This window comes from Larus michahellis, chromosome 1 (genome assembly GCF_964199755.1).
Source record: "Larus michahellis chromosome 1, bLarMic1.1, whole genome shotgun sequence".
Classification (NCBI taxonomy): domain Eukaryota; kingdom Metazoa; phylum Chordata; class Aves; order Charadriiformes; family Laridae; genus Larus; species Larus michahellis.
The window spans coordinates 107,445,069-107,470,561 of NC_133896.1; the positions used below are offsets into that span (position 1 = coordinate 107,445,069).

Genomic DNA, 25,493 nt, shown 5'->3' on the forward strand with positions numbered 1-25,493 from the left:
TTAATTCTTCATATGGATTTATAGAGGCTCCAGGTAGTTCCAGTAGAAGCACAGAATCCAGGATATCAAATGTTAACCATCTTGACCAGTAGGCTAATTTTTTCTGGTTACCTTTCACAGGTGTTGACTGCATTAGTCAGATGGTTTCTTGCAATAAAAGGGATTTCTAGTTTTTGAGATTTCTGGGAGAAAAAGGTGTGATTTAAGAAAAAAATTATAAGAAGGAAAAAAAATTAAAGTCCCTTTCTTTCTTTTTCTTTTCTTTTTTTCCTAAGGTGGTCCGCCTCCTTCCACAGTCAGCCAGTCTGCTCCTGTGACTCTCCCTGGAAATCTTCCCTCTAGCAGTCCTTATACAATGCCTCCAGAGCCAACCCTCTCCCAGAATCCCCTCTCCATTATGATGTCCAGGATGTCCAAATTTGCCATGCCCAGCTCTACACCGCTCTATCACGATGCCATCAAAACTGTGGCCAGCTCGGATGATGACTCCCCTCCAGCACGTTCCCCAAACTTGCCACCTATGAACAGCGTACCAGGTATGAAATTCAAAGAAAACATAAGCCCAAGATATCAGGCAATACAGTGAGGGTGATTTTTATGGAAGCTTCATCAAATGAAGATGGTGAGAGGGGAAAAGCCTGGAAGAGTATATAGCCATTGGTTGTTTTGAGGAAGGCAGTTGCAATTCTCTGAAATGGGGAAATGGAATTCTCCTTGCAACCACTTTTTTTTCTGTCCAGAAAGTGTCTGTTCTCCAGAAGGTGTCTAATCTGGAAAACCTGTATGTATAGGTGAGATTTCCACTCAGGCAGATTGGAATTACATGTGTGAGTGCAGGCTGCTCATGGGAATAAGGGTCAAACCTACAATATTTTATCCTGATGGAACCATTCTTCCCCTGTCTTAAGGCAGTGTCATAGAAGCTTCATAGGTTTTGGGTTTTGGTTTGGGTGTTTTGGTTTTTTGTTTGTTTGTTTGGTCTTTTTTTGACACTGATCTTTTCCTGCGTTTCCTGGGTTTTGTGGATTGCCTTTGTTACAAAAGAGAGTGTTAGAGTGCTTTCTTAAAACATACATCTTTTCATATAGGCAATGTGTAACAGCAGGTGACCTCAGCCAGGACTGAGGGAAACTGTCCTGGTCCCTGCCTGAGAGAGTTGAAGGAAAAGTAAAATAAAACATTGTCCTTTTCGGCTGTCTTATGGGTGACCATGTTTATATGAGAAATCCAGTCCCTACTGATAGCTTAATATTTGTGGGTATACATTTAATACAAAAGTAGGCTGTAGCCCCTCCACCCAGTTGAATTAACATAGTTGAAAAAGGGGATGAGTGGATGTTTCATGAGAGCAGCAACTGGTAATGAATTCTTGATGAGTTTACCTGTAGCTTTGCTGTCTGTTTCACACAGTAATGATCAGAGTGGCTGAATATACCTGGGGAAGCTGGCTAATTGAATAAGTTCATGATGATAGCTCATTAACCTCATTGATTGCTGCCTCCTAGTCTTACGAGGGTTACGAGATTCATCACTTCTTGAATTTTGAAGGGAGATTCAGTCACCTCCCAGTGGTCAAGTGTCCCTGTGCTGATAATCTGCCACAGACATGTTTGTTACTGCCTGTGTCATCTAGACTGCCAGGGAAGTAGTAAAGTTATGGGTTGGGTTAACATCTTACTTATAGAGCAAGCTGTAGTCACTTTTTGATAGGGCAGTGACAAGCTTAGGGAAGTTACTGTGCAGATGGCATTGATTTTTTTTTTTTCTGGTTAAAACAACATTTTCCAGAGCCACTACTGATGCTTTTTACTAGCACTAATCTGTGTGAGTGTGTGGATTTGGTAACCTCGCAGAAAGCTCTCTGATAGCTTTGATTGCTGTTGGCTGCTATCTAAATGTGATTCCTTATTTCTTCCCTAGGAATGGGCATTAATTCTCAGAATCCTCGAATTTCAGGTCCAAACCCAGTGGGTCCAATGCCAACCCTTAGCCCAATGGGAATGACCCAGCCTCTTTCCCATAACAACCAGATGCCCTCTCCAAATGCTATGGGACCCAATATACCTCCTCATGGGGTCCCTGTGGGACCTGGCCTGATGTCACACAATCCGATGATGGGGCACGGTTCCCAGGAGTCTCCAATGGTACCTCAAGGACGCCTGGGCTTCCCACAGGGGTTCCCTCCTGTACAGTCCCCTCCACAGCAGGTGCCATTTCCACACAACGGGCCCAGCGGTGGACAAGGCAACTTCCCAGCGGGAATGGGCTTCCATGGAGAAGGACCTCTAGGGCGTCCTACCAACCTGCCCCAAAGCTCGACAGATCCAGCACTTTGCAAGACTGGAGGCCCTGGGGGTCCGGACTCCTTCACTGTTCTTGGAAACAATATGCCTTCGGTTTTCACCGATCCAGAGCTGCAGGAGGTCATTCGTCCTGGAGCCACGGGAATACCCGAGTTTGACCTGTCCAGGATTATCCCGTCAGAGAAGCCTAGCCAGACACTACAGTATTTCCCTCGTGGGGAGGTGCCAGGCCGCAAGCAGCCACAGGGTCCTGGGCCTGGGTTCTCCCACATGCAGGGGATGATAGGAGAGCAGACCCCAAGGATGGGACTAACGTTGCCTGGCATGGGGGGCCCCGGGCCAGTGGGAACTCCAGATATCCCTCTTGGGACAGCTCCATCCATGCCAGGTCATAACCCGATGAGACCGCCTGCCTTCCTGCAGCAAGGCATGATGGGGCCACACCACCGCATGATGTCACCAGCACAAACGGCGATGCCTGGGCAGCCCGCGCTAATGAGTAACCCCGTGGCCGCTGTGGGCATGATCCCAGGCAAGGACCGAGCCCCCGCGGGGCTGTACAGCCACCCGGGCCCTGTAGGGTCACCTGGTATGATGATGTCAATGCAGGGCATGATGGGACCCCAACAAAACATCATGATTCCCCCCCAGATGAGGCCCCGAGGTATGGCTGCTGACGTTGGCATGGGAGGATTTAGCCAAGGCCCTGGAAACCCAGGGAACATGATGTTTTAAGCTGCTACCATAAGACTGGATGTTCTGATCCTTGTCAAGATGAGATTCCAAGTCCTGAGGGCTTTTTTGGGAGCTTCAGGAGTACAGTTTGGCCATGCAATAGGTGAAAAGAGACCAGAGGACTCTTTGGGAAATCTCGAATGTATGGAATTACCTGAAAAAAAATTATTCATTTTAACAGGTTGTTTTTTTTTTAAGATTTATTTTTTAAAAATTATTTTTGTGGACTTGGGTATCCCGTGACGGCACCTGCTTTGAGAATCTGTAGCTGTATTTTGAGAATTGCCATTTGTCACAAGTTGCACCATTCTCTGTATGTTTACGTCCTTCGGACTGGCTTCTCCCAGGACTCTCGGTTATCTTTGGGGTTTTTTGTGTACTGTACTATATTGTAAAAGGGATTTTAGCAGAGACTTTAGTCTTTGGGGTGAGAGGAGAATGGGATTCTAGGCTGTTTACTTTAGGTGGAGAATCCATCTTCAGAACTTCGGACTATTTTCCTTCAACTCCAATGTATAGAAAAACCAAACTACGACCTCAGAGCAGAGTATTAATGAAAAGCACAAAAAGGAACTTAAGTTCAGTGAGGGGAATCTTTTAAAAGAAATAAATAATAAGTTAAGGACATATTTTTCAAATTATGGCGTGCTGTCCAGCACCTTCTGTCTCTCCCTCCCACTCTTTATTAAATAGGCTTCTCTCTCTCTCCGTCCCCCGTCTGTCTCCTCCTATGGCAGCTGCAATACATTGTGTTATTTTGGGGAGTAAATCTAGGAGAGCCTCTCCTCACGTGGGGACTCTTCCCACTTTTAGGAAGGGGCTGGACTTGGACACTGTTACATCCTACAGTAGTCTCTCTCACTGTTTCCTATTCTCCTTTTCTTAGAAACCCCAAGTGATTTTATTAATGTGGGAGTGGAACAGACACTAAAAGTTATCCAGGATTTTTTTTGTGGTTATTTTTTTTTCCTCCCCAGCGTAAAACGTTCTGTGTAACCTACATTAAATTTGGTACAAAACCACTCGCCAGGGCTGTGGTGTCAGAAAAATAAAATATATTGTTTCTTACAAAAATGAACTGTCTTCTTTATCCAGTCCAGTTGTTGCTATGTACATCATCTGGTTGGCCAGATGACTGTTTGCTCTTCCTCATGGTCACAGCCAGTGCAGAGGCCAGGTGTGGTAAACTTTGGCAGCTCCTAAAAGTCTGGTCTGCGTGCTCCTTGCAATCCTGCTTGCTTAATCCTCAAATGATTTTGTTTTGCCTCAGAGTGAGGTCTTATTTCAGGATGCCACAGGGATGATAGTTACAGCCTTTCTTCCTCAGTTTGTTGAGGGTCAAGGAATAGATGAAACTTGGTGTCTCCGTCACTTCCTCCAGGTGAGAGTTTGCAGCACTACAAGGTGTGCGGTTTTGAGCTTTCCTGAAGCAGCAGAAGGCTGTGCAGGGCACTGTGGTTGTGTGTCCCCCTGGGGCCTTTGGATTGAGTAGGGTCTCTGACTGCCGGCACTCAGAGGCTGAGATAGCAGAGAAAAGGTGAACTTAAATAACAAAGGTGAGAGAGAAATTGTCAGTGAGCAGATTTTTATCAAGACAACCCTGCTGGGTAAATTGTTGCTTTGCCGCAGTTCTCATCGATCGCTTCCTAATACCCTGTCTTCTCAAACTTTCCCTTTGAGAGAATTTCAACAAGAAGGTTTTATGGTTTTGTCTGAGGAGTGAAAGACTGGATGCCGAAACATGGATCGGGAGTTGAGCCCCGCTCCTGGAGAAGACCAGGAGGAGCCAGATGTGGATCTGTAGAGCAGGGAGCGGGCTCTGTGGCTGTCTGCTCTCTGGTCCCCCAGCACTGTATATGGAGCGTGTAATCTTTGTTCTTTCTTCCACTTACTGTTACTTGAAATTATTTCAATGAGTAGTTTCCTCAAGGGGCTGGCTATTAATGTAACACTTCGTGTGGAGAATGAATATCTTTGTTATGCTTGTGCGTGAGAGTTTTTCAGAGTTAACTGATCCTTAATAGGTGGAAAAAGAATTGCTGTCCATGGCCAGCTAACCAAAGTTTTGTTGCTAGTGTTACAAAATGAGTGAAGCCACGCGCCGTTGGAGGCACGCAAGCCTCAGAGCCTTCTGTTGCCTGCTTCCAAATTCACCTTTGTGCTGTCATGCAAATTTGCAATGATTTTGGGTGAGAATTACTCTTTTGACAAAGTGTGGGATGTATGTTGTGGTGCTTCCCTCTAACAAGACAAGCAGCGTGCCTGAAGCACAGACTTGTCAAGATTTTAGAAAGAGCTGACAATGACACAGTAAGTGTTATGTCTGTAGAGTGGAGTTACCTCTTCTTTAAACGGTTGCACAGCTTCCTTTGAGGACCTTGCACGGGAATTGACACAGTGCAGCCTTTTTAAGTGTTGCTACTTCTGTCGCGACTCCTCACTGTTTTTACCATGTTGAACAAAGCAAACTTCTTGATCGACATAAAAATAACCTGGAGGGTTGGTTGTTTGTTTGTTTCAACAGCCTTTCTCGGTGCCTCCTATGCCTGTTGAGGTATTTTGAATAGCAAAGGATTTGAGATGACTGCAACTTATTCTAGAAGAATTAGCATAGGGGACTTACTGTTTCAAAGCCGCTTGATAGTGAAAGGATACATTTTACAAATGCTGGATAATTAAAGTTCCTTCTGTGTTTGTCTGATTTAAGATGCTGGTATTTGGCATCTTAACGAGATTTTTTCTTACAGAAAATGCAGAAGATTTGGATTCTCCTGAGTCTGCATAGGTGCACTTAACCTCAGTGGCGTTGCCTGATTTGCACAAGCTGATGGACAAGAGATGCTAATGCCTTTGCTGGCTCCAGTCAGAAAAACTACTCAGTAGATGTAGACTGAGCTTCTTTGTTTTGCTCTGATTCTACTTCTCCTCTTCTTGCTTTGCAAATGAAAAAGCTTTCTAGCTGCCAGCCTTGCAAATTCACCTTGGGATCTGTAAGTCAGACTCTGTTCTCTCCTGCTCATTTATAATCGATAGTAACTGTGACTCAGCTCTGGTAGTCATGGTGCAGTTGAAGACGGAAAGTGGGGTTGCCATTTTTAGTTTTCTTCCCCTCTTTTTTTTTCCTTTAAACTTTCAAATCATCCTCCACCTTTGTTTGAAAGAATGAAATAGACTTTATTCATACATGCTTGGCTGCTCTTCCTCTCTAGTAACATGGGAGGAAACAGTCTGCTGTTCAAATTATCTCATCCCAGATGGCTGCGCAGCCGGAGTGTGGAGAGACTTAAAAGGTAAACCCAGCAGATGGTGAACTTCTGAAACGCAAAGTAATGCGCCTGCTAAATCAAAAGTTTAAAATATTTGAAATCTGTTTGTTTTAAAGTAGTAGGCTATTGCAGATGGGTCATCTGTGAAGTACACTGGTAGTTTTAAGCATGGTCCAAATAAACTCAAGCTTTATAGCTGTATCATGGGCTAGTTAATCTACCAAAGAATGTGACAAGCAAGTAGCCAGCCTTCAGAGTTTAGTCCTGACCTCCGAGTGGTATCTAATGGGTAACATTTCAGAAGACAGACCAGTATGTGGAGATCTAATCTACATCAGTCTTGGCTGAGATTTGAATGCTTGGTGGTGTTCCTGGTACAATACACGTATCCTGACTTGGAGTAGATGTGGGTGCCTGACTATTCCTAAGGGTAAGTATGAATCCTAAACGCGCTTCTTAGACTTACAACTCAGCATTTGTGGTGCTAAAGTGTTAGGGCTATTACAAATATGGTATATGCAGGACATAATTTTGCAGTGCTTTGGTATGCTGAACGTCTACTGTGCTGGTTTTCATTCTGATGGCAGAAAAAGCTACGTTTCACTGCTGGTGGTCTTCTGCACTTATGATGGCGAATGCTTTCCTCATGCAGTCTTAGCAGGCTGTTGGCTGAAACCTGTTCCCTGTTTTGATATTTATGGAGGAGAAATGATCCATGCTTGATATAGGCCTGTGTTTAGTAAAACGCACTTCCCTGTATCAATGGTAGTAATTCTTAACCTAAAAAAGGTAAGTTGTCTTGCACACGTGCTGTGTGCCATCATTCTGGTGAGGTGACCTCTAATTTAAAGATTTTTCCATTTTTAGCTAGTCCACAAAGTTTCCAATTATTTCTGTTAATGGTTTTTGTTGTGGTAATGTGTAACACCTAGCTTTATCATGCTCTTTCTGCTTAAGGTTAAAGCACATTATCAGGAGTGTTCTTCAGGCGTTAAAAAGACCCAAACTGCTAGCTGCTTTATATTGGTTTTATTGAAAAATACATCAAGCTCACTACGTTCTTGATCTCCTTTTGACTTTCAACCAGCAAACCTTTCAAGATGTAGGTCCTCATGATTCATCACGCACTCAGGTTTTAAGCTTACGACTGGTTTTGTTTGAGTCAGAGCATGAGGCAGGAAAGAAAAGTGATGCTGTTTTGTCTGTGATACTGGAAACTTTGAAAGAAGATGTTTTACATGGGGAGAAAACAAACCCCTAAATTTAAGTTGACGTACCAGCATAAGAAGGACATGGACCTGTTGGAGCGAGTCCAGAGGAGGGCCATGAAGATGATCGGAGGGCTGGAGCACCTCTCCCATGAGGACAGGATGACAGTTGGGGTTGTTCAGCCTGGAGAAGAGAAAGCTCCAGGGAGACCTTATAGCAGCCTTCCAGTACCTAAAGGGGGCCTACAGGAGAGATGGGGAGGGACTCTTTATCAGGGAGTGTAGTGATAGGATGAGGGGTAACAGTTTTTTTAAACTGAAAGAGGGGAGACTTGGATTAGATATCAGGAAGAAATTCTTTACTGTGAGGGTGGTGAGACACTGAGCCAGGTTGCCCAGGGAAGTTGTGGATGCCCTTTCCTTGGGGCCAGGTTGGATGGGCAGCCTGGCCTAGTGGAAGATGTCCGAGCCCATGGCAGGGGGTTGGAACTAGATGATCTTTAATGTCCCTTCCAACCCAAACCATTCCATGATATTTTCTGCCAATTACCTACTATACTAACATTGCCTTAAACGAAACATACTATATGAGGATAGGTTTGCAATGCAAAATGAAAAAAAAGTATTAGGTTTAAGTTGACCAACCTGCATACACTGCATTCGACTAAAATTGCAAGGGAGGCAGACTAACATGGGTTAGCAGCTTCAGCTTAAGTTTGAGGGAACCTGAGGTTGAACATGTTAGCTGCTTAAGTCAGCAGTTCTCGTATTAACAGCCCAGGATAAGAAAGTTTTGGATTTCTTTTTCTGTCCCCTGGGATTTGTGTCTTTCCCAGTTCTTGCAAAGAGTTGGCCGATTCATGGAAATGCACTTACTGGCTCCTTGGGAAATTCTTGATTTCTGGAAATTTTTATTCCATGTTCTCAGAAATGCCTCCGTTCTTCCACACAGTGTTTGCAGTTCAGCACTTCCCACTTACCCGTGTCCTTTGGTCCTAAAACTCTTCCACTGTCCCACCAGTCCTCTTCCAAAATCATTATTTACGGTAGTTGTGCTCAGAAATAACTCCTCCTTCATACTGTGGGTCATGAATACCATGGAGTTACTCTGTGGGATGGGACCAATGTGTGGCCCCAGCCACTTCCACACCAAGGGGAAAGGTGAGGCTGGAGCAGGGTGCAGAGGGCACTGCAGAAACCCCATAAGAGACAGTGATGAAATAATCTCTTCCCAGTAGAAGCTTCTTCCTTGCCGCTGCCAAGAAGCTGGCCTGTCCTTCTGAGGTCTTCTGCTGTTACTAAAACGTATGTTACCCTGCCTAGAATGATGGGATTATTTTAATGGTGTGAGTGCAGTGCCCTTTAACAATCTTAGGTGTGCTAGGACAGCTCGCGCTGCCGAGTTCTGTGGGTCTTGACTGTGTTGTCGTTTTTCACCTGGCTGCTGGTTGGTTTTGCTGGGAGATGCTCCTAGCTCTTGTTTAGGAGAAGGTATGTGAATTCCTGCTTTGTATTCTGGTATGGCCAAAGCTTCTGATGCTCTTCCCTGATACCCCTTTCCCAAGCAGTCCGTGCCTCACAAATAACTTGCAATTGTATGCCTCATGTTTCCAAATACTTCTCCAAATACTTTATACCGTGCATAAGAGAGAGCTTGATAAGAGCAGAACTCGCTGTTCTAAGCAAGGGTGGACCGTTGATTTCTATATGATGGCATTATGTTTTTAGGCTGTATAAAAACTTGGTGGAAAATAACAATGTTTTGTTTGCTTTTTTGACAGCTTCTAATAGCAGTTCAGGGAGACCTCCAGCAATGTATTTAGTATTCAAATTATTCTGTTCACTGTGCATAGTGTCAACATGTAATTGTGGTGGGGGCAGGCTAATGAAAGAGTAGAGGTAAATCCAGCCCACGCTTCTCAGGGAGAAGGTACCATAGTGCCTCCAGTCACATATCTGTCAATGACTTACATTAACATCACTGCAGTCTCCTTTTGCTAAGCGAGAAGGGGTAATGCAGAACCAAAACTGCAGGGCTGTTTTAGTAAGTGGTCCCCCTATTTTAGTCCTTACACATCCCAAAGAAAGTAGGTCAGGATCCAACTTTTATTTACTGATTTGAAAAAAATGGGGATTTTGGCAACATAGTGATCCTTAGTACTGTCTTACCGGAAAAGTGTCATCATCTCAGCTAGAAGTACTTCTGTTGGCTATGCTGGTATATTCCTGTTTCAGCAAGCACAAAATAGATGCGAAGCTGCTTGAAGCTGAAGTCAATAGCAACTCCCCAGACTTCCCTGTTTAAAGTACATTAAGCAGAGTTCACCAAGAGTGCATATTCTTGTACTTGGCCCACTGCGGTTGTTTTGCATGTTAGCAGCAGAATTTCTATAATTACAGGAGTGCAGGGAAGAGGTTTGAAGGCCTTCTGTCCCTTTGGAGAGGTTTTGTGTGCACAAGAACGCCCTCAAGATGGGGTAGATAAATGCTATGCAATTTGGGAAGCTCATCTGTCTGCAGAGCAACCCTCCAACACGACAAAAGAAAGGAAAAGGCACAGTGGCTTCTGCAGTTTGCCATACATAAAAGCAATCGTTATGTCAAAGTTCTCAAGTCTGGTAGTACAGAGCAAGCTGGGCTTCATCCCACAGTCCCAGTGTATGAGGAACAGGTATGTTTTCTCTCATATTCCTGAAGCAGCAGGGCAATTTAAACAGCTCTGTTCTCTCCCTTGCTGTTTGCAGCCTCTCTGTGCTTTTGTGTGGCTACCTCAGAAGTGAACTTGAGCCGTTCTGTTACACAGCTTCTTTCATCTTGATGCTAACAGTGAAAGTGACACTGTGCCACCCTGTGTCTGGTAGGAAAAAGTCACCTCATCTAACATATCTTTAGAATAGGGAAAGCTGGCAGGAATATAAAGAAAAATAATCAAAGATTGTGACAATAAACTGATTTTAATTAAAGACAAAACTTATTTATGAGTCAGTTTGCTGATTCCCCTCTATTTGGGAGCACAGGTTATTGTACTCCTCTGGAGTGACTGAGTACTGTGAAAGAACTTCTAGAAATTCTTCAAGTGGGCAGAGACCTGCTCTACATCCTTTCACCAGTTGTTCCTGTAAAGGCAAAGAGACAAAATCACAGGTGTCATGTATTGCCAAAGCCTTTTTTTGCTGATACCGATGTGTTCCGCAGCAGGGAAATACACTAGTTGAGGCAAAGACACAGAGAGGCAGAGGTTCAAAGTCTTTGCCTAAACTCACAGTAGATCAATAGCCAGCTCAACAGAAAAGATATCTTAGCTACCATGGATATGCTCTAGGTGTTTTACTCTGTTATCTAGCTCGGCGGCATGCTCAGAACTGGTCTTGTTTCACAGCTTTACATGCACACATGGCAAAATCAAAACCCAAGATTTAGAATGTGGACTTCCCCTGGGATCTTACCTCTCCACAGTAAGACAGGCGAACAAACCACTCTTCGGACTGCTGGTGCTGATACAATTCCAGGATCATATCCGCAGCATAAGGTGGCCACTTGTGATCAAAGGTGCCCAGTGCCACCAGGAGAGCAGTAAGGGTAATGTCATGAGAAGCATAGAGAATGAGCTTTCTGATTAAAAAAAAAAAAAAAGGAAGGGAGTAGGGGGGAACCAAACATAAAATGTTAGCTGTATTCCTCTGTGGAGAGCCAGATACTCATGCTACAATAAGGCATCTGAGGCTCAGGGCGAGTGTCGTGATTACACAAACAGTGTGCTGCACGTACAGTCTACCTCAGCAAAAGCAAATATGGCACTCATGCTTTTCCTAGCAGATAAGCATTTCTTTCTCTTTACCCACACATTCAACATCTTTCTGAACCAGCTTTTCACACTGACAGCAAGTCGGAATTTATAAAGATTAGAGGAAGAGATCTGTCCTGTACCTGGCCTTCTCAGCTGGAGATGAGGGATCTACTGCTTCTGTAATATTCTTCTGTAAGGTGTAGAAAAGACGACCAACATTCATCTGAAGAACTTCTCTATAAAAGAAGCAGAAATAAATCTACAAGGTTTTAAACTTTCAAATTAAATAATTTTAAATGAACACCTGTGAACCTCCTTTTCTTTTACAAATTGGTAACGTGTATTGAGTGTAGCTAAGGTCCTCATGATTCATTACATGCAATTAAATTCATTAAATGCAATTCCTATGGTTACTTTTTATTTCAGCAGTTGCATAGTCACCACAGAGATTCTGATGTGATGGCAGACTGGGAGGGGAGAGGTGTTAACAAGCAGTCTCATGAGGTGTGGCCCACATAAATGGAAACCTAGAAAATCCTCTAAGTTCTCTATGCTATTTTGTTTCTGTAGTTGTGATTTTTGGATGCATAGTTTTAAGCTAGGAAAGATGACTGTAGTTGACTCCAAAACAGCAACCGAAGTGGCTGGGGTCCTTGGCCGGGAAGGGGAGGTCGGGGTTCAGGAAGGCAGTGGCTGTATTTCAAAATTAGGTTTTATCCCTGTATTAACAAAGAGGAGGTCTTTAAACAACTTCTAGTGTGAAGAAACTCCCTCTACCTAATGAACACATCAGTGGAAACGGAGGATGAGTGTGACTGTGGCCCTCCCAGATGTTGTGGGAGTGGGGGAGATCAGTCTTTCAGTACCTGAGATCTTTAATACAAGTTAAAGAAAAGGTTAAGGGCAACTGCCCTAACGGAAAAGGCAGTCCTATACCACCACCTGAGAAGAGCTAGTAAATATGGTAGCTGCGAATGAATCCGCAAGGAAAATGTCAGCTAGGCTATCAACTCGGCCACCTTTCCAAACAGCTGTGGGGGAGGTAATTAGCTGCATGTAGCAGCAGATTCTTTTGCAAGTGGTTACATGTGTGCAGGGCCTGGCATCACCTTTTCCACTGGTATCAACACTTCGCAGCCCAGCTGTGCAGGTGCCATCCCTGTGATAAACTTCACAGCTTGGAATTCTGATTGTAGTTGCGCATCTGCAAGGGCAGCCTTGCCTGTGCAGCCTCAATGCTGAGGCTGGAAGGGTCGCCTCTTCTGCCTTTGACACACATTCAGCGAAACAACCGTGGCAACTGAGGCACTCACTGCCTGTGGCTTATTACTGTTCCTTGGAGACTAGTCTCTCCACAACTGTCAGCAAAACAGGACGTAAGCCCACATCTTGGCTGCCTCAACGTGGACTCCCTTTTTCCTAGCTCACGTTCCTGACTCAAGGTACGGGATTTTACATTGAGATAGCTGAGGTACAAACCTCATGAGGGGGCAGTAGCCTCTGGTGGGGGAATGCAGTAGATCAGAAAGGACTTCTCTCTGCTGCAGTAAGCTGCTGTAGCTCATCCACCCTGGGTAAGCCTAAGACAACCCCTAAGGCTGGAGGCATGGGTACAGGCAATCACCTTGAATTGTCCTCCAGAAGGAAAAGCAGCGAGTCAACAGCTCGACGCTCAACTGTCTCCTGGAAGCTCTTCAGCACAGGGCAGCTTGGCAAATTGTGCACCTGGAAGGAAAAGATGCAGCATAACAACACAGTTTACCCCTTTCTGAACCCAGGCCCACAGAAAACAGCTGTTCATGTCACAGCATTTGTACTACAGTATTGTACTACAGTGTTCATGTGAAGAGTTCGAGGATAGTTTTAAACATATAGACTCACTCCGTGTACACCAAAAGGATGGATGTTTGTTCTTGAGGACACATTTCTGTGTGAAGGGAGTGTAACGCCTTGAGCTATTCAACAAACAGCCGGGACTAATTATCATTAGCTCCGGCAAAAAAGAGGTACTAAGTGGGGTACAAATATGTCCAGTTCCCTTCCAGCAGCAGAAGAAATCTGTCTCGTGGGTAGTAAACTGGAACTGGGATTAAGATAACTCTGTTAGGTGGTGACTGCCAGAAAAGGGAAAGCACTTTGTAATGGGGTAAGCAAGGCCCAACTGCTCTCTTAGCTCTACTTCATTACACTTGAAAGAGATACTGCATTTCAAGGTAAGAACATAAGTACTGGAGATGTGTCTTCATCCATCCTAGAACAACGCTGACTCCACATCTTGCTTTTTAAAAAGGCCATGCTATGGCCTCTATAAACTTTCTGTATTGCCTAGAAAGGTACTGGGGTACCCACTGGTATCAGTAGGTGTTGGTTTCCTCCATATGCACGGTAAAGGGATGTTTCTTTCTGTGACAGCACCATGGAACTGCTAGGCTCACCTGCTCAGCAAAAATGTTATCAAGGAGGAGAAAAAAATCCACAGACTTCTCACCATCAATACCCATCTTCTCCTTAATTGTTTTCAAGTCATCAGAGATACCTGGCTGTTGCAGAGCATCCTTCAACTTATGCCTTCAGGGAATTAAGAAAACAAAACAAAAACTTTTCACACATCAGACTTTCTGTCTCTTGGATTTTGTGACCCCAGCCCAGTGGAGTTGTCTCACATCAGTGAGGGGTACAAGAGAGGCACCACAGGATACTGAGGGATTCCTGATGTTGGGAGTCCTAACCTGCAGGGCAGACAGCAGCTGTGTCTAGGTGTCAAGGATCAGAGCTGGCTATGTGCTCTCACAGAGGCAGGGGAAAAAATTAAGATGAGATGTGAACACCTCAGAGGTGGTTCCCGTAAGCAAGGGCTGTGTATCAGTTAACAGATCTGGTCATACTGGAACTGTACAAGTCTGTGTCCTCAGGCAGTAGCCTTTAACTGCCTCATGAAAGAAGAAAGGGTAGAAGCTTTGAACTGACTGGTGTATGGTGTGGGAAAAGGGAAACACCTAGATACTCACTTGTAGCTTAAATTTGCTTCTTGCTTTGTTAGAAGCCATTTGCCTCTTTACGCTGTTTTAAATTTTATTTTAGAAAGTTTAGCTGAGAAGATCTGTGCTGGCCATGTACTTCAAGCAAAATATGTTACATAGGTTTTGTTTTCTCTGACCCTGATCTGTTGGGGAAGAGGTGGGAAAAGTTAAGTTTTGCTTTTTATTTTCTTAGGAACAGCTGTAGTTTCTGTTTGAAATCAAATGTGCTAGAAGTTGTGGCCCAGGTAGCCTGCAAGGTGAGGCAGTGCTTTTTACTGCAGTTTAAAAATATCCCCCTTGAGGTGGTCACAAAACACGCTCAGTTGGTAGAATGGAGGGAGGAAGCAGAAGAGCTTGCCATTTACTCCCTTTTTGCACAGTTGATGTTACTAGAGGAGGCTCAATGTACTGCTTCTGTGGGCTGTCACCTTACCACTGTCAAGAACAACCCTTTGCGTGCAGAGTCAAGCATTATATAATGAGCTTTTGCAAGTGAATTCTGACAACTCTTGAATTTTGGACAAAAATATGCTAATGTATAATCCAACCAAACTGTAATACATTTTGCCCCTCTTGTTCAGTTTCCACCCCATGCCCAACCTGGCACAGGCATTTAGAGTGCTTGACTCTGCAAACATGAGTGTTCTTTCTATGTAGGATGTTCCTTATTTTGCTTCATTAGTCTTTGTTAAATGTGTCAAGGCTGAGTATATTTCAGTTTCTTCAAGGTATAAGTGTGACAGGAATGTTGTAATAAAACCCCCAAACCAGGAACTGAATATAAAAAGGAGGCCCAATGCATACACACTTGAGAGGCTTGTTAAGGGATGCAGATGACATTAATTCTGCCCTGCAGCAATGCCGCAGAATAGCTGTACATTAGCTGGTAATGAGCGTTTGCTAGACAGAGACTAAATTAAATTGGTCTTTCAAGAAAAAGTCTCTTTTTTTTTTTTCTCCACTCCGCTCACCAAGTATTTTATACAACTAGCTAACCATTCCCAAAGAACAGTAAGTGGCAGGGGAAGAAATTGGGAAACAGGAAGAAAACGTGCTGTTTTAAATTACTACTGCTGAAATGAAACAGCAGTGAAATCATACGGGGAGGCAGGGCTGGCAATTACCTGCTCAAGCATTTCAGGCGCTGGCAGTTGTTGTAATTGGGGTAGAGGATGTCAGAGCTTGCTTCATCAGTGACAATGACAACAGGTCCTGTAGAAAGAGAAGGAAGCTGCTGTGATCACTAGTGCATCTGGATGTCTTTAGAGCGCTTTAATCACCCCCAGTGTCTTTGTCCTCCAGTCCACTGTTGTCAACTAGCAATTCCCCCTGAGCCATCACCTGCAACACAAGCCACTGTGCTTGTTTCTGTGCACACAGCATTTAATTCCACAGGGATGTCTGCTGCGCACCTTGTTAAGCTTTCAGTTGCGTGATCATTTCTTCTAGTGTTTGTATGTGACAAAAATTAGTTTCTGTGTCATGAGGTGTAAGGAGCTCTGCCAAATCACTTTTGCTATTTGTTCCTGGAACTGAATACAGAGGGAGCAGAAGCAAGATCTTCAAAACCCTGAGCGTATTTCTAGGACACGCAAGTAGTTCCCAGCTGTAGGATAGAGCTGAAAGTTACTTCAGATACAAAACTTGTAAAGGATCTTTGTAGTCCTATGGCCAAGATACTTGGGTTTCTCTGAGAAACTTTTCAGATGCGTGCCTCGTGAGCATTGGATCTGAAACTTTTTGCCTTCTTGATTTTGAAGCAGGTTAATGCTAACCTCCTCAGTAGGTTTGAAATTGCAGCATTCATGGCAACAGATCCAAGCTGAGCATCAGCAGAAAGCTACACAGAGAGAAGGAGCAAGTGACAAGTTGATAAAGAACACATAGAACCAGGAGAGTATGGGGAAGAGGGCCAGGAGTGAAGAACCGGGGAAGAAGTAACAACCAGGAGCCAGAGTGAGTTAGGATGTGCACGATATGTACATCTAGGGAAGACTGAGAAAGGAAAGGCACTGGTCAGAAGCCTTCCCAACCTTCTTTCTGCTGTTGATACAGCCCAGCTAGCAGGCACCGCGTGGACTCCAGATTCCGGAAAATATTAGTGGAACGGATGCTGAAAGAGAGAAAGGAGTTTGTGAGGTAGCACTTTCTCCTTCACGTGGACGCAGCTGCAGCTGGGGAGGACTTGCTGGAACTGTGGGTTCTGCTTTCACTGTGGCTTTGGAAACTTGTGGTGGGATTCATCTGGCCTTGCTATATCTATCTTAAAAAATAGACATCTATATCGGAATTGCCCTTTAACTTCCCTTCAGAGACAGTGGAGATAACAAATTAGTACTTCTCTGGTGTGATTTTTTTATCTCGTCCTCAGTCAGACACTCACAACATTACTAACGTGTATTTTGTCTCACTGAACTTTAGGTCTGTAATCTACAGTGAGTTAAACTGTGCTCCAGAAATACCTGTTTCTCGTCACTCACCATAAAGACACAGAATACTGTTGTCAATGGCTAAAAGTAGAGTGAGATGAAACTGTCTCTGGTGTCCCTCTCAGGACTGCTGGGAAATCGGATGCCTTGTGTCACAGGTGAGTTCTAGCACTGGGCATACCAGGCTAAGCAAAAATGAAGGCCCAGGGGCCAGCCAGTCTGCTGTACGGTGGAGACGTGTATGCTGGTCAGAAATCTTCCCTACCAGAGGGCTACTCATTAGGAAGGAGGAAGCAGGGAAGGTCCAGAAGGGAAATGAGACTCACAAGACCTCAGCAGGCTTAAGCGTTGGTGAGAGAAAGTTGGCTTCTTCCACATAGCTTCTCCTCAGCCTTTTCCCCAGGGCAAACATCTGCTGCATCCCTACTCTTGTCAGCTGTCCTGCAATTGCACCGCCCTAAGTGTAAAGAAAAGGAAGGGTCTCCGGTGGAATATGGAGGTAAACAAGTCTACAGAGGGAACATGAAAACCACCATCAAAGACACAGCCTCACCTTGAATGTGGTCTTTTTGTATTGCTCCTCATAGGGCGAGGGAGGTTGAGGCCCTCCATTTAGGTCAGTCACCACGTAATCAAACTTAGTCTGAGCAGGTACATCTAAAAGACTGGAATGCCACTCCACCTGTTTAGAAACAAACAAACAAACAAACAAACAAACGTAGAGCTGCGCTTCAGTGGAAAATGAGGACTTTCAAGAGCGTTATTGTTATACGATACATGTTATTGTGTGCTGCCTTGCCAATAACGCAACAACAGAACTCATCTCTTTGCGGGGCACATACAGAAGCGACAGCAGTGCTGCAGCTTGGGAGAGGAATCTGTGGGAAACCGCTACTGTTACGCGCTGAAAAGCAGCTTTAGCAAACCACCAGGACTAGTACCTGCCAGCTCAAGAGGCTGCCTCGCCGGGGGGGCGGAGCCGCGGGGAAGACGGCTCCATCTCGCCTGTTGCGGGGCTCGGCGCCGGGCGTTAAAGAGCGCAGCAGCGATCCCCTGTGCAGCCCGGGGCGCCCGCCCCCGCGCCCTCACCCCTAGAGCCGCACCGGGGTCTGCTCCCTCTGCCAGCGCCGCCGCCGCGCTGCTGCCGCCGTTCTGCTCTGACTCCCCGATTCCCAACGTTTTTCCCCAAATTTACTCCGGGAAAGGGGGGGGAAAAAACCCTCACCCAACCATTTACGGGCTGATGGAAGCAAGGCGGCAGCGGGCCCCGCGGGCAGCCGCCCCCCGCTCCGCAGCCCCGTCCCGTCCTCACCGGCGCTGCTCCCGGCAGGGGCCGCAGCGGGGTGCGCGCCCCGTGCCGGAACACCACCTGCACCAGCTTCAGCTCCAGGTCCCGCTGCCGCCCCCCGTCGCCGCCCGGGGCGGGGGCGGCGCCGGCCGCCGCTGCCCTCCGCCGCCGCTGCGCCCACAGGGCCAGGCCGCCCAGGAGTCCCAGCCGCGTCCCCCAGCCCATGGCGGCAGCGCTCTCACTGCCGGCACCCAGCGGCGCGGGGGCTGACGGGAAGGGGAGTCCCCCCACCAGGGCCGATTAATGGCGGTGCCCCGGCGGTGGACTACAACTCCCAGCTGGCACTGCGGCGCGGAGTGGGCTGGCCGGGAAAGCCTGTCTGCGCGTGCGCGCCGGGCAGGGCGCGGCCCTCGGGGACGGGTGGGGCCCCCGGCAGCTCCGCCTCAGGGCTGCCCGGCCGCCGCGGGCTCCGGTGTGGTGGGGTGGCGGGGGGCTGACACCGCTTGCTCCGCCTCCTTCTGCTGCCGCCGCCTCTGCCTCTTCTCTCTTTTTTATTTCGTTTTTCCGTGGGCAGATGGTCGGGCGGGCGCTCCCTGCGGGCCAATTCACCGGGTGCCTGTCTGCGGTTTCCCGGGAGGGAGAAGTCCGTAGGGAGTCATGGAATGGTTTGGGTTGGAAGGGGCCTTTAAAGATCATCTAGTTCCAACCCCCCTGCCATGGGCAGGGACACCTCCCAGTAGACCAGGCTGCTCAAAGCCCCATCCAGCCTGGCCTGGAACACCTCCAGGGATGGGGCATCCACAGCTTCTCTGGGCAACCTGTTCCAGTGTCTCACCACCCTCATGGTGAAAAATTTCTTCCTTATATCTAATGTAAATCTAGCCTCCTTCATTTTAAAACCATTACCCCTTGTCCTATCACCACGCTCTCCAATAAAGGGTCCCTCCCCATCTCTCCTGTAGGCCCCCTTTAGGTACTGGAAGGCTGCTGTAAGGTCTCCCCGGAGCCTTCTCTTCTCCAGGCTGAACAACCCCAACTCTCTCAGCCTGTCCTTACAGGAGAGGTGCTACAGCCCTCAGATCATCTTCATGGCCCTCCTCTGGACTCCCTCCAACAGGTCCATCTCCTTCTTATGTTGAGGGCCCCAGAGCTGGACACAGTACTCCAGGTGGGGTCTCACCAGAGCAGAGGACAGGGGCAGAATCACCTTCCTCTTCCTGCTGGCCATGTTGCTTTTGATGCAGCCCAGGATGCGGTTGGCTTTCTGGGCTGTGAACAAACCTTCTGCGGTTTTATTTTCTTCCATCTTTTCCCTCTGAAAACACATTTGGCCACTGGAGCGGTGTGTTTAGGTGGAAGAGCCTGTGCTGGTGCTTGTCAGTGCATTGAATTTAGTAGAAAGGGAAGAGCCTGTGAGGAGGGAGAGGGTCCCTGAGTTCCTCCCCATCTGGCTGCTTGTGCCCACCTGTTAACAGCTGTTGATTAGGAAGGAAACTTTGGGGAGAGGAGAATGCTGTGTTCAACTCAACTGTTACGTGAGACAGTCACTCCTACGCAGCGCTTTGGTCTTTTAATCCACCTGTGTGGGTGTTGCATATGCAGCAGGAGAAGTTTCCCTCCCATTCATGTCTTAGTGGCAACATTTTGCTGACAGAGAGAACAGCTTCTTGCCCCTGTAGCTTGTTTCTGTCCCCACCTGTACTCGGTCACCCCGTTAGCCTCACCAGCAAAGGTTTGCAGTTGGTGCTAACTGTGGTGCTGGTGCTTTGGTTGTTGTTTAAATGAGGGCTTTTTCCACTGTGAGCTTGCTAAACAAGCTTTCGTTTGGATCTTTTGGTCTTTTTGGTTTGGATGCCCAGCTGCAGACTCCTAGTCTTGTCCGGCCTCTCATTCCCACCACGTCTTTGGGAACGAACAAAATGCTGGCATTGCCAGGGCTGGAGATGAGCTGCAGCAGTGAGGTGGGTGAAGGCATAGGCCCACCACGTAGGTAACCTGATGTCGTCTGGAGGAGCCCAGGGTTGTTTGTAACATTGGAGCTGCCTCTTGGCACCCCCTGGCAGCTCTCAGCAAAGCTGTCACAGGGTGAATGTGAACCTAGTGCCTGGAGGTGCAAGTTCCACTCCTCGTTTCTTCAAACTGTTGCTTTTCCTTTCCTGGCAATGATGTGGTGGACCAGTGAATTTGTACAAATTAACCCTTAAATGCTATTTAACATCTTTTTAGCATAGTGGCTAATAACTTTGATATATGTGAAAGCTCTTTAAGCTGTGCATTCGTAAAGCCTTTCTTGGACATTATAAAGCAATCATCGACAGGTTCCTGACTCCTTGGTTCCTATGAGCCTCCTGGTTCGAGACTTGGTGGTGACATCACTCTTGCATAAGTAGTATTTTTATCAGGGAACAAGCATTTTGCTTGTTCCTTAGACTGCATCCACTTGACTTTTATCAGGGATTCCTGTATTCCCCCTTGCCTGCCGTCCTGCCTCCTTATGTATGTTATAGGCCCCAGTATTCCTCTTCTTGTAAGCTTGGGTTTCTACTTTACCCAGGACCTCTTTTCCTGGGAAAAGACACCTTTTCTTCCCACTTGTGCTGATGATCCTTGGTGCCCTCCTTTCCCTGGTTACCCTTGTCCTCTCTCTCATCCCTGTTTCTCTTTAGTCTTTCAGAGTGCCAACATTTTAAAACTCTCCAAGGAGACCAGGGAAAGTTTTACAGAAAGTTGGGATGTTGATGGAAGCTATTGAACAGTTATTTTACTGTCTGTTTTACTGTTCTTTAATTTGCCCATAGACAATTGCAGACCTGACTACACTGTATTCATTATTTCCCTCTTTCCGATTTTCCTGTTTGGAAGTGGGCACTGTCTCTCGGGAGCTGGAGCACTCCCTGAAACACTGGAACTGGTAGAAAGTGATCATTGAAAGGTAGCGCACCAGAAAAATGCCACGGAGTCTGGGCCAAAGAGGGTGTCTACAGTAAATGAGGCCTTCAGGAAAGCTGCTGGGTGGAGATTGCTGCAGTGGGGCATTGGTGTCTCTGGGGCCTCATGAAGTGCCTACAGTTCATTACAAGGGTAATGAGTCCCGCCTGTGTTTCGTTGCTGCCCTAGTCCAGAGCATCCCTTCTTCTGGGGAAGGTCTTTCCTCTGTTTCTAAGGCTTGGATTTTCTGCTTGTTTGGAAACGTGCAGGTCTGTTGCCTGCCTGGACTCTGAGCTTTCTGGCATCTGCATGCTTCCTGCGCTTTTCCTTTGGTCTGATGCCAATGGCACGCCCTGGCTGACACAGAGGGTGGATATCAGAAAGCCATACCTGACACTTAACACCAGGGTTAACATCACGGTTGCTGGCCTGGCACCAGCAGCCCTCTACACCAGCAGAGACCCTTTGCTTGGCCCCATTGAATTCAAAAGCTCAGCACTGACAGTGGGTGCTGGCAGCCTGTAGGCAGCCTGTAGGCAGCCTGTGCTGTCTGGGGTCAGCTGGGACAGTGAGGATGAGAAGACACTGTCCCTGTCCACAGTGTACCCTCCTCTCCCATCTACCTCTCCCTGGCCCCCAGCTGTTGTAGAAGCCTAGAACAGTTAGAGTTGGAAGGGACCTTAAAAATCATCTAGTTCCAACCCCCCTGCCATGGGCAAGGACACCTCCCAGTAGACCAGGTTGCTCAAAGCCCCATCCAGCCTGGTCTTGAACACTTGAACATCTTGAACACTGTCCAGCTTTCCATTTTTTGTGCTGCAGGCAATTAAAAAAATCCTGGAAAGAGAGAAAAGATTGTTTCCCATGAGGTCGGAAGAAAGAGGACCCCTGTGTGGATACTCGTGGCATGGGTGCCAAGCTGATCTCAGGCTGGGAAAGAAGCTCGGTGCAGGCTGAATGAGCGTGCCTGTAAATGTCCGCTTGGCGGACCCAGGATCTCCTGCTCCCAGGGCGGACTTGCTGGAAACTCATCTATGACCTCTGTCACCAGAGCATCTCAGTGCTTGCCTGACTTTAAAGGCAAGTATCCTCAAACCATTCTGGAGTACAAATACCACGTTACAGATAGAAATCTGTGGCAAAGACAACTGAATAATTTGCCTTGTGTTGGGAGGAAGACCTGGTTGTAGAAACCAAGTCCCCTGTGTGTCAATTCTGAGGATGCCTTTACCTGTCTCTTAGGAGCGGTACCCAGCATTGATTCAAGCAGAGCTCACAGGACCTCTGGTTGGAGGGGTGGTGGCAGAAGGCACCAGAGGAGTCGCAGGGAGCAGGACAAGTGAAGGAGGAATAGGAGAGAGAGGATGGTGACCTGCATGAAGGCCAGAGGGAGGAGCTGCTGCAAGTGGTGAGAGGTTGGCACAGCCACCAGGATGTGCGGGTGGGGGGATTTGGTGATCTCCTGGTGTCTCTCAAAGCAGTACTGTTCTGAAAGGGTTACCTCAGTTTTCTGAGCTTAAAGTGTGTGAAACACAGAGGCACGGCCAGAGCAGAGAGAGAAAGCAAAAATATTTCAGAAGGCAAGAAAATAACAAATGAAGGAATCTTGTGTTGGGGGGGGAGGGGGGAGCGGGGCAAGGATGCTGAGGGGAAGAGGGAATAGGAAAACCTTGTTAAGGAGAGGGAGGGAAGGAGGAAGAGAGCGAGAGGTGAAGTGATATAAATGAGCAGAGGTGGAATAAAGAAAGAAGCTCACAGTGAATTCATTTGAATTTCTGTTCAAATGTTACCCTGGAAAAAAACCCCAGTTCATGTGAAGCTGTGAAGACTGGGACTGCAGGGTCCCTCCTGGGGGGACTTGACTGCTGCCAAGCAGCATTACTGTTGAGATATATTTTAGAATATACCATGCCACAGCAGGTGCGTGCAATTAGAGGAGAGCTCTCCAAAATAGCAGGCGGCTGTCAATTTTTTAGCAAATGGTGTTGGCCTTTTTTTTCCTTTGTCCAAATGTGTAGAAATTTATTCTAAGATGCATCATCTTTACAGAAACATTTTCAAAGGACCTGCTATTTTTACCCTTCTGTTGCTTTTTGTGACCAGACGAGGAGCAGAACGCTATTCCAATGGCCACTGTGGGTGAGCTTTGTTTCACTGGGGGAAGTTAATGAACTCTAATGAACAAGCAAGTTTCAGGAAACATTCCTTTCTGAAAGCAGAGGGCAGATTTCCTCCTGGCTAGAATTTAATCAAATTACAATGATTACTACCTTTGTAAAGTATTGAAACTGCTATCATTTGCCTTTTTATAGCCTTTCACAAATGTATCACACCTCAGAACACTCCTATATGGTAAGTTTACATTTTCATCCCTATTTCCTACATTGATAAGGTATGCAACCAACTACCACGAGTAGATTTTTGTTGCACGACGTGGATTGAAATTAAATAGCTTTTAAAAAATACCCACCAAACAAACAATTTAGCCTGATGAGTTCCAGTGTTTTATAATTTCTTGGATTAGGCAAATGCCTCCTCCCTGAACAAAGGGTTATGGCTGTTGTGGTGTTAATCAGAAATTTACCATACAATGTCTGCACAGTAGAGACACAAACAGAGTTTGGACACCCCTTAGGTAGGTGTTTTGTTTTAGGTTGTTTGTTTTTTTTTTTTCCCCCTGAATGGTAGGGGTCAGAAAATAAACTTATATCGCTTTGGCTTCTTTGGTTCCTTCCCAAGTGCTTTTTTCTCAGCAAGGGGAGCGGGGCTGGAAATGTTCTCCCACAGCTCTATGCAGCACAGGCCGCAGCTGTGCTGGGAACCTGGCGGTGATGCTGGCTGCTGGAGGAGGCTGGCGTAACCAGGCTGGCGTGACTGCCCACAGTGAGCCACGAGCCGCTCATGCCAACCATGGCGTCTCCCTGTCCTAGTCTTGTAGGGCATGTACCTGTTGTGGGGTAGCTCTGTGAACTGCGTGGCACACATGGAATATGTCTCAATGGCCATGATCTTGGCTTACCAGAACCACTTCTGGGTGGGTCGTCTGCTGCTCTGCTCTAGCACAAAGTGTTTGCCTACCCTTCCAAATACCCCTTCAGCCCCCAAATGTTGCCATGATTGGCTCTCTAATTGTGTGCAGTTAAAGTGCTACTTTTTGCTCTGGTCTCTTGAAGTGACTATGGCTACTGAAATCTCGGGTGCTGTAACTGGCAGGTCTCCACTCTTGCAACATGGGCAAGCATACACGCAGTATTCACGTTCAAAATCACAGGCTGCTTTACCCTGCAGCCGAAAGAGCTTTCACCATTCCCAACCGTAGTGTTAACGATGATGTCTCTGTGTCCTGCAAGGATCGGTGGCTACAGTGGCTATTATAAACTAGTCAGTCTGGGCACATAAGCTATATTGTGTCCACAAAGAGCAGGAATTTATTTATGAATTGTTCAAGTGTGCTGTATTGCTTCCTGTGGAGCTGTATCACTCTTGTCTACTCCACTCTGTCTGTTGTTGTGGACCTTGTAGCCAGCTGCTTTGTGAGCAAGGCGCCTGGGGAAATGGAAGGAATGTTTCCACTGCTAACTTCTGTGATCCTTTCGGGTGGAATCGGCAAAAATAAACTCCTAAATCCCACCACAGACCAAGCCCTCTCCGCGAGTCACAATTCATGGTACAGTGTACAGATCTCTGCATTTCGTCTCCTTTCCTGCATGCTTTCACATCAGCTGTTTCCCGTCCAGCAGTGCAATGGTGTGTGTCGATACTTGCAGGTCATAATTTTCTTTCTGAATTCCTGCAGGTTATGCAGGACAGTCCTGGAAGTCAGCGTTGTGGCATTTATGGTTGGTATCCTGGGGACATTTTCAGAGATTTTCTTCTGTGGATTTTAGAAGCAGGGTATCAGACAGTCAGTTGTTTCACGTCCCTTTTGCCTGGGACCTCATGATTTTCCCTCTCTTTTCCTTTTAAATTACAGGCTTGGGGATCTGGTCATTGTTGGTGTGGCAGTGGGAGAGCTGGAAGCCGGCCGTGTGCTGGGCGACGTTCCGATTGTGTGAAGGTTCATCCCCTGCCCTGTAACCTAGCGCAGAAGATGCGCTCCCTGCCTTCTGTTTTGCTTTTGTTCGAACTTTGTCATCCTAAACTGGATGATGCCTACAGCCATCTGCTGCATTTGGTAGTCTGCGGCATCATGCCGACTCAATTATGCGCCTCTCTGGGATAACAGCAGGCTGGTATTCTCTTCAACTTTGAAAGAGTGTTTTTCCCCTGCAAATGAAGGCTGAGATAAGTAGGAGCCTCCAGAAGCAAGCTGGATAAGCTGTTCACAGCCACCTTGGGTGGACTCTCCGTGTCTGCATGGTGGGGCTGTCTGGGTGCGGAGAGAGAGCTGACAGTCTTTCACTGTGGCCAAGATGCTGCATCCTGGGTCTCGGCCCTCTGATGCGGTGGCGGATGTGCTCCCCTGTGGCAGCATATAACCATTTGGCATTTTTAATCTTTGCCATCTCCTTTGTTTTTTTTGTGAATAT

The 25,493-nt window shown here is 46.7% G+C and overlaps 2 protein-coding genes across 11 annotated transcripts in view; one reads left to right on the plus strand and one right to left on the minus strand.

Annotated features, from left to right (window-relative positions):
• Nucleotides 1–4,245, plus strand: part of BCL9 (BCL9 transcription coactivator) — a 60,040-nt gene extending 55,795 nt beyond the window's left edge. For 6 of the 7 annotated variants that reach the window (XM_074598621.1, XM_074598661.1, XM_074598654.1 and 3 more), the window contains 2 exons: nucleotides 276–536; nucleotides 1,921–4,244. In XM_074598621.1, the coding sequence (XP_074454722.1) occupies nucleotides 276–536; nucleotides 1,921–3,038 (1,379 nt within the window). In that variant the 3' untranslated portion in view covers nucleotides 3,039–4,244. Of the gene's footprint in view, nucleotides 1–275; nucleotides 537–1,920 lie in introns of all 7 variants that reach the window. The other variant, XM_074598669.1, reaches the window with a different exon arrangement.
• Nucleotides 4,246–10,447: 6,202 nt separating this feature from the next.
• ACP6 (acid phosphatase 6, lysophosphatidic) lies at nucleotides 10,448–18,279 on the minus strand. 4 transcript variants are annotated; one of them, XM_074598683.1, is made up of 10 exons: nucleotides 18,061–18,279; nucleotides 17,302–17,430; nucleotides 17,075–17,205; nucleotides 16,353–16,432; nucleotides 15,444–15,531; nucleotides 13,735–13,867; nucleotides 12,924–13,024; nucleotides 11,440–11,535; nucleotides 10,959–11,124; nucleotides 10,448–10,628 (listed from the first exon to the last, which is right to left on the minus strand). In XM_074598683.1, the coding sequence occupies exons 1-10, from the start codon at nucleotides 18,259–18,261 to the stop codon at nucleotides 10,488–10,490; spliced, it is 1,266 nt and encodes a 421-aa protein (XP_074454784.1). In that variant the 5' UTR covers nucleotides 18,262–18,279; the 3' UTR covers nucleotides 10,448–10,487. The 4 variants fall into 4 exon arrangements, with proteins under 4 accessions (XP_074454784.1, XP_074454794.1, XP_074454801.1 ...); XM_074598693.1 differs by lacking the exon at nucleotides 18,061–18,279 and adding an exon at nucleotides 17,690–18,053; XM_074598700.1 differs by lacking the exons at nucleotides 16,353–16,432; nucleotides 17,075–17,205 and having other exon boundaries at nucleotides 18,061–18,162.
• Nucleotides 18,280–25,493: the final 7,214 nt, after the last annotated feature.